The sequence below is a fragment of the Mus caroli genome, chromosome 19 (assembly GCF_900094665.2).
Source record: "Mus caroli chromosome 19, CAROLI_EIJ_v1.1, whole genome shotgun sequence".
In the NCBI taxonomy this organism is placed as follows: Eukaryota; Metazoa; Chordata; class Mammalia; order Rodentia; family Muridae; genus Mus; species Mus caroli.
Genome location: NC_034588.1, coordinates 55,189,798 through 55,205,390, shown reverse-complemented (window position 1 = coordinate 55,205,390; position 15,593 = coordinate 55,189,798). Strand labels below are relative to the sequence as shown.

The 15,593-nt window shown below is 46.2% G+C and overlaps 1 protein-coding gene across 1 annotated transcript; it reads right to left on the bottom strand.

Moving 5' to 3' along the window:
* On the bottom strand, nt 1-14,705 carry Pnliprp1 (pancreatic lipase related protein 1). The gene is made up of 13 exons (XM_021152138.1): nt 14,550-14,705; nt 14,419-14,467; nt 13,843-13,997; nt 13,375-13,500; nt 11,864-11,998; nt 10,596-10,704; nt 9,306-9,425; nt 9,076-9,195; nt 6,890-7,008; nt 5,726-5,855; nt 3,605-3,713; nt 2,921-3,088; nt 1-120 (listed from the first exon to the last, which is right to left on the bottom strand). The coding sequence occupies exons 2-13, from the start codon at nt 14,465-14,467 to the stop codon at nt 39-41; spliced, it is 1,422 nt and encodes a 473-aa protein (XP_021007797.1). The 5' UTR covers nt 14,550-14,705; the 3' UTR covers nt 1-38.
* Nucleotides 14,706-15,593: the final 888 nt, after the last annotated feature.

Here is a 15,593-nt window from a genome sequence, read left to right as displayed (position 1 = left end):
TAGGTGCAGCTGATGATTTTATTGGTGTTGCCAAGAGGTCACATTGTGTCTGAGGTTTTACAGGGCAAGAGAGTGAGCAGAATGTCTTCTCTCACGGTGTCTTCACTACAGAAGTTGTGCCTGTAAAGAAACACAAGGGTTTGGCACTGGTGTGCTCTGTCACCTTTAGGAAAGCTTCTGCTATCTGGGGGGTTAAGCAACAGTTTACAGGAATTTGAAGTTCAGAAGCCTGGGAGAGACACACTAAGGCTGTGGCTGCAACCACTGAGTTTCTAGGAAGTCGCCCACCCAGCCTAGGGCTGGGTCCGTTGTTGCTTGAAGATGATCCGTGACTGGTTCTGTCATACACAGACTGAGACTTCCTAAGGCAACACTCCTTTTTTTTTTTTTTTTTTTTCCATTTTAACAGATACTGGTGGCCACAGCAGGGTGGCTTAGAGACTGTCACTAATGCTTCCTTAGTCACTCTTAAGTCTCAGCTGAATGCATATCATCTATGATAGACTGAGCTCTCAGTTGCAGGCAAGTGCATCAAAAGGTTCACCTGTATAAAGTACACTACTCATGGTCGAGGAGGTCTTATGGTTAGCGCTGCCTTGCAGGAGAGGACACTGAAGCGCAGAAAGCTGGCATGAGGTAAAAGTGCAAGATATCATTGCAAGTCTGCCTCATACCACAGTCAATATCTTCTTTTATAATAATACCCACCCCAATCTCCCTGCCTGTCTTCCAGGGCCGGAGAGTGTGGCTTTCTCCTTGGGTCCCCCACCTCTCTCCCACCTTCCAGCTATTACTGCTTGCTGTTTGCTGATAGCTTCATTTGTACAAGAGGGCTCCCTCTCATGTTATTGAGACTCCCATGATAATTATGTGAGAGTTCCTGGCAAATGGAAAACGTTTTCTAACATGAGGCTAAGCAGACACAGTGGCTATCTCTGTGGTTGTGGAAGAACCAAGGGTTCCTCTGAGGCTCTGTGAGCTCTGACATTCTATCCCAACTGTTTTTCCATCCGAGTAGCCCCTGGCAGGGTGCTCTGCACCTTTTATAGCCTTTCTCCATGCTCCTGTAAGCAACGAAACAAAACTTTTCGTCTTTGTTTACCCCTCCAACTTTCTCTTCTGAGCGTGTCTTTACTAGAACTTTTAACCTGGCAGCCCTACCTTTAGGCTCTACTGACAGCCACCTGGCTACCTCTTACTCACCCCCATCAGCACCTGCTGTCCTTGCCTTTCCCTCCTGCCCCCATCTCTCAGACACTCTGTGGTCTCTGCTGTCCTCCTGGGTCATGTGACCTGCCATGTGTGCCTGAAGTGACATCCTCCATGTAAGTTCTACCTTTGCTTTCCCTGATATTTGTCAGAACAGGTGTTTGGTGCACACTCCTTGTCAAAGTCCCATTACAATGGGTACCGAGTGGGTGGGGATAATACAGGAAGGGTGAGCTCTCTTGGTCTCACATCCCTGGAAGAAATTCTAGTCAGCAGGTCGGGATCCCATTGAGATGACTTCATCAGGTTACATAGGAGAAGGAGTCAAGAGGAGGTTGCGCCACTATATTAACTACTTTTAACTTTATGATTATTATTAGTGTTATTTAATAACAAGTGTCCCTGGCAATTCTCACAGCAGTAGAATATCTAAATAATTTACTCGCCAATTTTTTTTTTTTTTATTCCCCAAGCTAGTTTGTGACCTTTGAAGAGGGCTTTCATTTTCTTCTATTTTTACCACTTGGTACCAGAATCCCTGGAGAGAGACTTGTACATTAGTAAGATGGCTCAGCATGTAATGACACTTGCAGCCAGGCTTGGGATTGACTCCCCAGAACTCATACTCCAGCAAGCTGTCCTCTGAGTTTTTGTGCACCATGGCATGTGCTCATATTATTTTACGGATAAGTGCATACTTTTTTTTTTCCCACCAAGACAAAGTTTCTCTGAGTAGCCTGGGCTGTCCTGGAATTCACTCTGTATACCATGCTGCCCTTGAACTCAGAGATCTGCCTGCTTCTGTCTCCTGAGTGCTGATATTAAAGGTGTGTTCCACCACCACCTGACAATGTATAAAACATTTAAGAGATTCTCTCCATAGAGAGTGAATAGGCAAAGCCATTGTGTTCAACCACTGGACAAACCATCAGACATAGGGCCATAGCCTCCACTAGACCTGTTTGATTTCCAGAAAGTGCACCTCTCTCTTCAAAAACCTTCAGGAGTCCAGTGACATTCTGATGGGATTCCAATGTGATTTTAGCCACACAGTTGCAGGATCCAGGCCTAGAAATATGTCTTAACAGACCTTAGGAACTGACTCTACAGGCAGTGTCTTACAGTGGAGGCTGGAGGGAAGGCTCTCCACTGGCCAGCCTGGGTCTTCTCTGTCCTACTGAGAGGATGCCTGGTCCTGCTGATTACCTAACCAGTCTGATCTCTCTGCTTTCCCACCTTATGGGAACAGGGGTGACTTTAGAAGTCCATCCATGCAAGTTGACGATCCCTGGATCAACCACAAGCCACTCTGCCAACCCTTCTCATCTGCATCTGAGTTTCCAAGGGTTTGGGTTTCCTGGCCCCATTTAACCACCGATCCCAAAGAACAGCCCACCAGCAGCTGACACTTCCCACCCAGCCACCAGGAAGGTTCTGTTGGCTGGATGTGGATGGAGCTTGGTTCTGCCTCCCCGGGTGGTCATCTCTTTCCATACCAGCTGCTCTCATTTTTACTGAAGGTCCTGAGCCTGCTCAGGCAGGAAAGAGGGAGCTGGGGGTGGGGGTGGGATTCTGCAAGTACTGTCCCCTCTGCTCAGTCTGTGTCCCATTTCAAATGATGTTTCCCCCTTTTCTGTACTGGGGGAGGGGATTCCCCTATTGACACCCTCTGCAAACATCACGAGACAACTCAGCAAAGGAAGATACGTACTCTGTCCGCTCCTCTCCCTTTTGCACAGTGATCTTGGCTGCGCCCACTTTGGGGAAGCTTGGGTTTACCACGTGGTTATTCCAAAGAAACTTGACTTTCTCAATTGTTCCCACATCAAGCTTGGCATCAAACTCATTGGAATGCGTAGCACCGGGCTTGATAATTCCCCTTGAAATAAAGAAGGAGAAAAATTCCTGTTCACTGAAGCACACTGTAAAGTTCACAAAGGACGAGGTCCCTCCACTCTTATCCTTATTAAAATAACTTGTCTCTGTCAAATTCATCCTCAAATCAAAGATGGAGGGATGAAAAATTGGCAATGAGCTGGCAACCCTAATCTATTATTTAGGATTGCTTTTAAACTCAAACTAACTTCTCTTTTTTTGTAGAAAAAAAAAAAAGAAAACCCTCTCTCAAATTATTTTAGTTTTTTTTTTTTTCGGGAAGAATTGTCTATACAGTAGGTTATCTTCTTAGCTTAGTATATCTAATCAGGCTAATCAATATACATGGTACAATAATAGATATTTAAAACATACCCTATTGAGAGAGAAAGAAATTGTTAGATTTAAATTAAAAATTATTATCAGTATAGAATTATTTTTTGTGCATAAAGAAGTTTGCAACCCACTGATGTCTAAAGATGTAAATGTTTAAGTGCTATGCCCACTCTGCAGGGATTACCTGAAGATATCGTACTGGCGAGTATTGCCCTTACTTCCAAACAGAGACACCTTGACTTGGCCTGTGACCATTCTTCCAGAGAATGTCAAGGAAACACGGTACCTCCAGCCTAGGCAAAGCAAGGGAGAGGTCACCATATTGATTAAGAAAATAGGGGTCCTCAAAAAAAAACCATCACTCCCACCCCTTACACAAAGGCACAGAGTACAAAATGTCTTACTTGCTAATCTATGCCGGAAATAAGCACCCAACGGTGGCCCCTCTGGACCAGTACCATCAAGTAAGAAGAACACGGATGACTGCCTAGAGTTAAATTCATGATAAATAGTTTACCCCCTCAGGTTCAATAGCCATGTTGTGGGTTTTAAATTGCCAAATGGAGCCAATGGCCTCTGGATCCAACAGGGCTGAGCAAGCCCTTTGCTGGCGAGAGCTCTGCTCCAGGATGGTGGTGCTGTGTATTATGCAAGAAGAGGAGCCAGGCCTCCAGGCCACCCATGGGAGGGCAGCCCAGGAATCAGCTTGCAGAGCACCTCCAATGTGGGTCCTTCCTATCTCTCCATCCCTAGGATCCCTGGTGCTCACAAAGTTGTCATGTAAACTTACCTAGGGTGCTGTTCCAGGGCCTGTTTGCATGCACAAATACACATGCATACACAGGCATAGCACATACAAACACATACATATACATATATACACAGGTCTGCATAGTGCAGCCAATCCATACACATATAAACACACAAATTCACCAAGTTACCTACACACATATATAAACACATGTATACCTCTGTCTAAGTCACAGTCACTCTTCACATTTCCAGAAATGTTGTCCCTGCCCTCTCCCTTCCCAGGGTTAAGTCTCCCATGCTCTACTCCAGCAGCAGCTCCACCCAACTAAGGCTGCAGTCCAAGGACTAATAAATTTCAAAGCAGTGTCTTGGTCATCCTTAATCCTCATACCTAGTGGCCCATATCTGTGACCCACAAATAAGTGTTGGTGGGGGAATAACTACATGGCTTTGAATGGTTCCTTCATTATTGTTAAAAATGTAGGCAAGTATTCCAAGTATTGCCACATCAGTGAGGGTTGATTAATCAGACAAAAAAAAAATGTAGGTATGTGTATCTATAGTGATGGGAAGGTCCCAGATCGCCATGGAATCTGGCTATCCATCTATTTGTTTGTCAGACCAGAACTATGCCTTACAAAGGATGAGTCTTCCTCTACATAAGATATACCTCAATACACCTGACTTTTAGAAACCACAGAAGGCATATCGTTTTTTTACAGAGTCTTATACATCATTGTTTCTGTTTTTATTGGGTGGCACTTCATGGAACCCGCTAAACTAAATTATCATAAACAGTGCAAACATGCCTAATCCAGACCTGGCCTCTGAGTGAATACTGCATGCTTAGGACAGGAAACATCCCTTTCTCAGCTAGCCCCTCCCTCTACATAAGACAGGTACCAGGGGCACATGATAAAGAAAGGGATGTACCTTATGCAGACCTGCCTGGCAAAGGACCAGTACCAAGTATGTCTGATGAATGAATAGAGAGGAATGTGTGTGTGTGTGTGTGTGTGTGTGTGTGTGTGTGTGTGTGTGTGTGACAGAGAGACACACGAGACACAGAGAGAGACAGAGAGACAGAGACAGGGAGACAGAGACAGGCAAAGAGAGACACAGAGAAAGACTGAGAGACAAAGAGGAGAGAAAGACAGGAAGAGACATATATAGAGAGACGCAGAGAGACAGAGACAAACAGAAAGAGAGCCACAGAAACAAGAGAGACTGAGAGACAGAGAGACGGAGAGAAAGAGAGAGAGAGAGAGAGAGAGAGAGAGAGAGAGAGCAATGAACTGTAGAGGGTAAAATTCAAGCTACTTGTTCCCAAAGCCCTGCAAATTGCCTCAACCTCACAAATGACAGCGATGACTTCCAGTTGTTCCACAGAATGGAGATCATGTAGAAGAAGCTGGGTTGTTCTCTGTGTCTCAGTGGAGTCATGCATGGAGCACTCAGGGCAGGCACATCCTCCTCTGAGGCCATCCAAGCGTGTTCAGAAATCAATCAGGTTGTATAACCCTCTCCTGACCTGGCCAAGTAGTCAACTTACGTGCAAAGTTCTTGGCTTCTCCTGTGTTCAGGAAGAACTTCTGTGGCTCCGCACTTGTCTTGTGGGCAAACTTATCAGCATAGTGACCCATCTGTGGGCAGCCTTGATCTGGGCAGGGGAAGCATTTGTTCTGGTAAAGAGAACAGAGAGCTGTGAAGGCAGGTTTTTGTCTTCCTACAATACCTAGAAAAAGACGACGCTTCAGTCCCTTGCAGCCCAGTTCCCTTGTTTGCAAGGGAAGGGAGTTAGAGCTCAGGGTCTCTGAATTCTCTTCATCTCAGCACAACTACTCGCTGTGATGTGCAGCATGTTAGAATTATCAGGGACCTTTAACAGCACTGCCATCTTGGGCCCTGTTCCCATCAGTTAACTGTGTTTCCCAGGCAGCCATGTGGTGGTGGTGTCAACTCTCCGTATTGATTGTAGAGTTTACCAACAGTAAACTCTTTCTTTTTTAAAGACCCAATCATATGTTGTCCAGGCTGTGCTTGAACTCACTATCTAGTAGAGAGTGACCTTGAACTCCTGATCCTTCTGCTATTTCCTCCCTAATGCTGGCATCACAGGTCTGGGTTTTGATACCTGGTTTATGGGGTGCTGGGGATTGAACCCAGGACTTTGTGCATGCCAAGCAAATGAACTACAGCTACAGCCCTGAGTTTGCCAATTTCTATGATGTAAATATTTCAACCCTGGCCAACTGTAGGCTGCCAGCATAATGTCACACATATGGAGCTAATGAAGGATGTCCCAACTAGCTCTTATGAGTCAAAGAGGCAGGCAGCAGTATGCCATAGTATATGTCTCTTTGCTGTGACCAGCCTGGCACAGAGAATCCCACCATCTGCTATTCCTCCAGTCTGCACTGGGGGTGACTTTCCTCACACATCCCCTTCTATGTTTGATCTGCAGAAAGGCATGTTCCTTCCCCTTCTAATCTCTATTGATTTTTTTTTCTCTTCAAGCTAGATTCCAGTGTGCCCTTCTGCAGGATGCCTCCCAAGCTCCTATCAACGTGATCTGTTCTCTGATCATCCTCTTCTGTGTGGTTCATCTGTGTATGCATTCTGAGGGTGTAGCATGTAGAGAGAAGGCATAATGGAACCCCACACAGTAGGACTTCAGTGTGTGGTGCTCTTCATTCATGGCAGAATAATAGCTTACAGACTCAAAGTCCCTGTAGGAAGCGCAGGGGTATGCAGTGAACCCATCTGGGTTAAGGATGCTCTCCAAGTAGTACTTGTAGCTTCTCAGGTGGTTACAAGCCACAAAGTCCCGGGTTCCTGGGGGGACAAGGCAGGAGGTCAGTCCAGGCGATTGAGAGCAGGTTATGACAGATCTATGCCTCTCTTTCTCAACTGTAATAGGTCCAGAGTGGAATTTAAGATCATAATTCATTCACAATAATGACAATAAGCAAACAAGGCTTTAGACGTTGGGCATAATGTTCTGGCTACTTCGTTGGCCTTGTCTGCTGAACCCCCACCCCCTTTCCTAGGAGGCAGATGTTACAGTACCACTTTTATAAACTTATCCACAATGATTCATAGATTCCAGCTAGCAAGGGGGAAAGCTGTAATGAGCACAAGTTCATCTGGTTCAATACTGTCCCTCCAGCCTCTGTGTCCAGATACAAGGTTGGAAATCCCCAGAGACACAACCAGATGTGCCTTATTCTTCCAGATGTGACACAGTTAGTATTAGGGCATTGTCACAATACCCTTATGCACAAGAAGGTAAAAGTAGCTTCCAGTGGCTTCACCTGAGCGTTCCTCTTACCCCCTCTCCCTCAGTGTTCTTCCCTGTCCTCACCCAAGCCACCTGATAAATGTCCCAGCAACCCTCTCAACCTGGCCTTAGCCACTCTCCATTGCTGATGGAGCAGTCAAAATCCAGACATGTGGCCTTAATGTTTGCATAGAGGCCATCTGAGCCCTTTTGATTGAATAGAAAGAACCCTAGTAAGATTCTATCACACTACAAAGGGTTTTGGCTTGAATGGTCCTAGTTGATTAGTATGGCTGGAAATGACTTTTGAGTTCTTGATCTCAGTAGATAGCGTTGGAGCTGTAACAGAAGGATGCCCTTTAACCCCAGATGTGCTCATCAGCAGCAAGTGGTCCTCCTTTTAGCCTCCCTCGTCTGACTGCCCTCCTCACCATAAGTGAGCAATGAGTCGCGCTTTGGAGATGGCTTCGCCATGCACATCTCTGGATACTCTTATTCTAGGTACAGGACAGAAGCTAGCTGCCTAGTATTGAGCTGCAGAACTGATTCACAGGGACGTTTTCAGGAAAATTCTCTTGAGATCTACTGCATGATCCCTCTTGCCGCTTCCCTTTCTCTGGGAGATGACTGCCAGCTGATGGCTGGGATTGTACAGAGCTTTTTGATTCCTTGTGGCTTATGTATTCCAGCACATGGAGGACAATGTTTGAGGGAAATACAGAATCAGTAGATCTGAGACATGAGAATTACATAGTTATTTGTTTTTTTTCAGAAATAATATGCAGAAAGAATCATTGTATAATCTTAAAAGGAAGTACATTTTCGTTATTAAGTTTTGCTGCGGGGCTGAGGAGAGCGATGGCTCAGTCCGTAAAATGCTTGCCTTGAAAGTATGAGGACCTGGGTTTCATGCCCAAAACCCATGCTAAAAAAGAAGCTAAATGTGGCAGCACATGCTTCGATCGTGCTGGCCGAGTAGAGATACTTCTCTAGGCCAAGGGAACCTGGTGTCATTATTAAAGGGTGCATCGTGTCTAAGGAAAGACACAGAAAGTTTTCCACATGCACCTGACATACACCCCTATACACACACATGCACCTTTACATAGACAGCAGATATATACCCCTTCACACACACACACACACACACACACACCTCTACACACACACACACAAGTACGCATCCTTATACACACACCCCTACCTCTACACACACACAAGTAGGCATCCTTATACACATACCCCTAAACATACACCTACACCTACACACCTACACATATGCACACCTACACAGACGCACCCCTACACAGACAACAGATACACACCCCTACATACGCACCCTTACATAGACAGCAGATACATACCCCTATACACACACACACCTACACACATACCTCACGTGCACCTCTACAAGACAACAGACACACACACCCCTACATACACACACCATACATCCCTACAACCATACACATACCTACATACACACATCCCTACAACCACACACATACCTACACACACACACACCTACCTACACACACACACACACACAGATTAGTTAATGCAAGCACTGAGTTTCACAAAGAAACAACATCCTCCCAGACTGCCCCCCACCCAGGCTGTACCTGACCAGATGCCATCTATGTCCACAATCTGCGACAGAGCGTTCTTCTTGCACCCGGGCATGTACTGTCCTCCGTTGGGGAAGAAGTCAAGGTGTCCCACCATTTGGTTTGTTCCAAAGCCTAAAATATTTGTACAGCAATGAGACAGGTTCTGAGATGCACAGGGCTCTTAGGGTTAAAGCATCCCCACTCCTTTCCACAGCTAGAGGCCAGAGCACCATGGGGCTCACCCAAGAATGGGATCAAGGGAGCTGCATCTGTGTGAATCACATCAACAAACTCAGCATCCGAGGGGTCAAGCCGGACCTCTTCAGGGGTTCCCTCAAAATTTGCTTCTACAGGATCCAGTCCTAAAAGGAATGGCAAACGTGTCAAACTGTAGGTTCATGAGGGACAGGTTGCACAGGCTGGGGATTATGAAATTGGACAGTACCACACTTGTAGTAGTTCAGTGCCATTGCCTGGGTATGGAACATGGGGACATGGAGTCTCAGTGACCTTTATTTACAGGGTGCTTTGTGGCACATGAGCAAAAGAATTCAGATTATGTGTGAGCAAGGATTTCTTTCTACATCAGATTCTTGCATGTTTGTTTCATATTTAATATTCTCATTTTCTTTCTTTTATTTTAGTGAAAAAAAAACAAAAACAAAAACAAAAACAAAACCAGTGTCTTGGGCCTGTATGGGTTACCTGGCTCTAAATCTCTACTAAGCTACTTTGCAAAAGTCATTCAAGATTTTGTATCTCAGTTTTCCTATTTCATGAATCGAAGGTAATGATTTCATTAATTATATATAGTTGTTAATTAAATAATTCAATATGCAACATGTGGCACAAAGACTGGCATGGAATCATGTAATCTATGCACTCTTAGGCAAGTTATTGCTTGCCTGACTGGGTTTCTTCAGTCCTAAGGATTGGATGAGGAACACAAAAAGCTTTGTGCAGTGTTTAAGCCAATCAGAACTTAGCCTATGCTTTCTTTTATAATGGCATTAAATTCTCATGTAGAAATATTCTCCTGCTCTCGTTATAATACAAAGGCTTTGCTGTGTTTGAAGGTTGCTTTGATGGTGTCGGTTAAAGGGTGTTTTTGGAAGATATGGTGGGTAGGAACCTTTACCAGCAGAAAAGTGGGAAGCAGGTTTCACTCTTCCCCTGGCTTCAAAAAGAAGGCGAGGAATGGGTAGAGCAGTCCCTGCTCGAGTCTGCTTGGTCATGTTCATAGTAGTTATCCTCTGCACACTAGCTTTCCTGGGTGTTCAAAGCTGCTACATGGCCCTCATCAAGGAAGGGTGGTCCCCAGGGAGGAATGACTATAGTCACAGCAGAGGTATCACAGAGAAACACAGCCACCTTGCTAACAGTGATGGCCTGTGTGTTTCTTAGAAGCTTCCTAAAATCCCCATATAGGTTGTACACATCCTGCCACAGCCAAGGGGTTTGGGACGGCTCTCAGCTGGGCTATTAGCTTGTGACCATTCTGGGGTTGCTGGAATGGGGACCTGGGGCCTTACCTGTAATCCTGCCAAGACCTGGAGTCCGACTTCCTGCTTCCCCTGCCACGTGGGCTCCTAGGCTGTGGCCAATGAGGTGGACTTTGGAAACGGAGTAGCTGAAGTTTCTCTAAAGAGGAGAGATCACATGTGCTGGACATGTTTGGACTATGGGTTCTCCTGCTGCGAACTTTCCCTGCTCTCTGGCTCCTGACAAGAATCTCAGAGCTTTCCTGACTCAACATGGCCCTTCCTAGACTCTTCTCGAGCTAAAACCCCGTGGTCTCAAACAGTGTTGCTTTCCCTGGTTTATACCATGGATATAAACCTGGTTTAGTACCAAGTACTATCTAAAGATCCTGTCTTCAGTAACCTTTTCCTGGGGAGACTTCCCAAATATTACCCCATGCCCACATACAAGGTGGATTAACTATCCCCATGTTCCTATGTAAAGCCTGCGTACCCACTCCCCTACCTCTAGATCCCTCTAATAGATCACACTCTGTGTTCACTGCAAGTCTTTCCTGCATGTAGGTCCTTGAAGGCCTAGAATATCATTAACCTCCTCTACCTCCTCATATTCTATTGTCCCTGTGCTCTAGAAACACACGACAACCAAGGCATCCATATATACTGTTCTGTGATATCCTTCAACAGGCCTCTCATTAACCGGTCTACACTGCTTCCTGCACAAACCCAACAGGTTCTGATTTCTGTAGGGGTGCAGAAGTAGTTGGTTCTTTGTAGACCTATGACTTTGGAGATAGGGAATATTAGGACTTTGACCTGGTACAGAAACTGGCCGCAAAGAATTCCTGAATTAGGAAGAAAGAACTGAAATGATGATGACAGGAAAGATTTCTCAGCAAGAGTGGGACCTAGAGTCACAGGGGCCCAGAGTCTCAGGACCCAGAGTCTCAGAGACACAGAGTCTCAGGAAGCCAGATCACAGGAAATCCATGCTTGTCAATTGCATGTCCCACCCCTGGTTTTGTGTGGCTTTCCTTGCAATACTAGGCTTTGCCTCACACAGATGCCACTTGTGTTGTGGGTAGCTGGATGATCTGGGCCCCAAGACAACTCTTTTATTCACCTGCTCTATATTTTGGCAAGCTGATTAAACTCCCTGTGCCCTGGTTTCTTTAACTGTAAATAGGAGAGGATAATAAAATCCCACCACTAAGAGTTAGCTGACACCTCCCTTACTCGTGTGCCACTAAGGTGGTGTCAACTTCTTTCATAATTCCTAAATTCACCTTGGCGCTCCACCCCCATGCCGGCCCACTCACCACAAGGATGTCAATCATCTGAGCCACCTGGGCACCCACTACTCGCACATTGTTGGCAGCCTGCGTGTAGGTAGTCTGAGAGCCTCTCTTCCAGTCCACGCAGATGCAGTTCACCTCCTCCACTTGGAACATGTTCTAGGGTTGGAGAGACACAGTATCACCACAGGGCATGGGGAACACCTTTCAGCCAGGGACCAGAAGGGTCCCTCGTGTCTTCTAGCTGGGGTGCTGAGACAGTTTGGACTCTGTCCAGGGCATCCTGAATGAAGTCCACAAGGGTAAATCTAGCAGCAGAGAAAGTCCCTAAATCCCTCCATCCCTAAAGATGGAGAAAAAGCCTGCTCCTCTGATTTCTTTAACCAAATCTGACAATGGGGATGGATGATGGCCTTAAAGGACTCTAGTTGTGACAGGAAATGGCCTCAGCATAGTGTCTATGTGACCTCATGATTCTGCTTGTGAGAGGTCCTTTAGGTGACATGCCAGGCCACTGGGCATTTCTTGAGGTATAATGAGGGAGGGAGGTGTCATTATCCAGTCAAAATGATATAGTATTTCATGGGGGGAACACACACTTCAGGCTGGTAGGAAATAGGAGAGCACTAATGTGGGAGAGATTGGGGAATTAAGGAGAGCATCCTGGAGCCCAGACAGTCCGTGCACGTGGCCGGCTGGCCCTGACATCTGAGACTCCCGTCTAACGTTTTGACAACGGTGCTAACATTTCTGATGTTTTGAGTTCCTGGTGCTCAAGTTCCTCAAGATGTCCATTCTCAAAGCAACCCTGGGAAACCTCCAGACCTGGGAAAGTCTGGGGCAGTCACTGGACCCTATGTTTATTAAGGTCAGGTCAGGGGGTGGCAGGTGCAGAGGGACAAACTAATTTTTCTTGTCACCATTATCATTTGGTTCTGTTATTTCTGCACGTGTGGAAGGCAGGTGGCTGCACAATTTCTGAAACAAATAGACGGAATCTGTATACATAGTAAGAGAAGAAAATACTATGTTACCTGTGTGCAGACTATATATGTACAGCCATGTGTGCCTCTATGTCCGTGTCCCATGTGCATGTGTGGGTCTGTGTCCTCCTGTGGCTGCCCTCCTTACCCAATATCCTGCTCTCTACTGAGCCTCTTCCAAGTCACCCTGTCAACCTTTAGTCCTTTGTGTCTTCAATAAGTGGTCACAGACACATGCCTCTAAGTCTTGTGGAGAAGAGTTGGACAAACAAAACTCCACAATCCCTCATTAGCAGAAATGGTAATTGTGAGTGGCTTCTGAACCATAGCAAAACAGGACGCCTGGTCATGGGAGAAGGGGGAGTTCCCACAGCAAATTCCTGCTTTGGGCTACAAATTCAAACTAGAAATGGGAGAGGAGTTGGGATCTGGTGAAGAGAAGCATTCCAGTTGCCTGTGAAGATCTTTTTGCTTTCAGGCTTATGTATTGTGTCTGTGTAAAGTGTGATGGATCAGTAGAGCAGGGCTATGTGGGTGAGAGATGTTCCCTACCTTGCACATGTCAACCACCCAGTTCTCCTCTCCTTTGTCTATGAAGCCATGGATGATGAACCGAGTCTTCCTGGCAACTTGAAAATTGGAGGCCTCAATGGTCGATGGGTCAGAAAGCTGAAGAGTCTGTGACAAACAGAAAGGGTTTATAGGTTTCTGTCAACCTGTTCCTTGAACCTATCTCTCCCCATCTCCACCCCTGCCTTGGCCACTGCGTAGGCTTTCAAGGCTGAGCACAAAGTCAGCTCCTCAGGAGGCCTTTCTGACATCTCCACTGGGTCTGGGATGGGGCTTACACAGTTATCATACCTATGGGATTGTTGGACAATAAGCTCATGTTCAGGCCAGAGCTAAAGAGCTAGCAGGAGCTACACAGCTGTGAAGCAGTCACTCACCCAGAAGGTGGGGCAGGGCATGGGAAACAGGTACAAAGATAAGAGGGTGTCCCCAGAGCTCATGAAGTCTTACCTGGAAAGCAGTTGGGTTCTCATTGGTGTATAGCAGGAAGCGAGTGTTGATCTTCTCAGGGCTCCAAGGGAGAAGTTTTAGGGGCCTGATAGCTGTCCCTGCCCAGGGCTCAGCATCAGAAAAGCATCCAAGGTTGTCATAGCAAACCTCTTTCCCTGGGGAGAGAGGATGGATGGGCTCAGGAGGAAGCTATTGTGGCTGAGCTCAAAATCACTGGGCTGTGTGTGTGAACATGTATGTGTCTGCATCTACATGTGTGTTTATACTTTGTAATTGGCTCTATTTCTTGTTTGGGACTTTTTTTTCATATCCAGATTTGTTTGCCTTTTGTTTTATTTTTATTTTATTATCATTTTTTTTAGAAGTCTGTTTGTTTTCTAACAACAGACAGAGAGGGTATGAATCAGGAGGAGGGGAGGTGGAAATGAATTGGGAGGAGTGGAAGGAGAGAAAACTGAAATCAGAATATATTGTGTAGGAAAAAAAAATCTATTTTCAATAAAAGAACAAAAAAGTGAAGGCATTCAGAAGTCGGAGCACACATTAACCACCCTGAGGCACTGCGGTGTTGCTTACCCTGAGCTGCTCCCAGTAGGAGAAGAGTGGTTATCCAGAGAATCAGCATCTACAACAAAGTCAACAACGTCAAACATACTGAGCCTGGGTTCCAGCAAAGTCTCTGGGGACTGCCGGGTTGTTTGCCTCACCTCTGCCTTTTAGTGGCTGGAAATGCAGATGCAAAGGTGGCTGCTGTGATCACAGGAGCCAGGTGCCTGCTGTCCTGGGACCCACCGGGACCTTTTTATGCTCCAGCCTTATCGTTTGGACTGCAGTCCAAGCAAACAGTGTGCCACGAGAGCTATGGGAACTCTATCCGTTAATCTCCTCTTAAGTCTGTCCTTCAACTGTGTGTGTATTTACACATGAGCTTGGGATGGCAGGCAGATCTTCCCACAAGCCTGGGATAATGACTGTAAAAATAAAGATGCAGAAAAACCTGTAGCTTTTCCTTGTGTGTCTGTAAGACTCTTTCCGCGCCAAGAGGGCTCTGCTCCTCTGCAGGCCCTGATTTCACCACCCAGCGGGGTGCAGGTCTCAGTCTGCATGCAGCTGCACTGAGATGGGCAGAGTGGGAGCCCCAGGCCTGCCAGGGATGCAGACGAGTGACTTAGTGAGGTTCTGTCTCAAAATAAAAGTAAAAAGAATTAAAACCAAAAAAGGGATCCATTGTGGCTCAAAGACAGAGTGATTTCTCAGCATGTGTGAGTGAGACCTTGGATTCTGTTTCCAACATGAACCCCTCCTCTCCAAGAAAAAAAAAAGACAGACAGCAGCCAACCCTAGTATGTGGGGGCCTCTCTCTCTCATGGACAATAGGCAGGGAAGCCCTGGAAGCAGGGTGGGTAAAGGGAAACATCTGTTAAGAGAGTTTTCTCTCTGATGCCTCCCTCCCCTTTCAGGCTAGAAACACTCAGGCAGAGACCTTGAAAGCACACTCAATTGGCCTCCCAACAACCCTCGCATGGTCTCCAGCTCCATTAACCTGTTCCTACTGTGGTGCAGTGAATCAATCTGAAACACAGTGCTTAAAGCAGGCTGCAGTGGTCTCTCCCTCTCATTTGAACAGTTTGGGGTTCAGGAGCCCCCTCCCCAGATCCCATCTAGCACTCCCCAGCATGTCCATTTTATTCCACCAGAGCCTCAAAAGGCTGCACAGTTGCAAGACAGACTGGACCCTGATTTGCCTTCAG

Coding starts and splice junctions, on each gene's coding strand:
- Pnliprp1 (XM_021152138.1), bottom strand. CDS start 14,467: ATGCTGATTCTCTGGATAACCACTCTTCTCCTACTGGGAGCAGCTCAG. Junction 9,196..9,305: donor TCCCTTGATCCCATTCTTGG/GTGAGCCCCATG, acceptor CAAATATTTTAG/GCTTTGGAACAAACCAAATG. Junction 3,714..5,725: donor AGAAGCCAAGAACTTTGCAC/GTAAGTTGACTA, acceptor TGCTTTGCCTAG/GCTGGAGGTACCGTGTTTCC.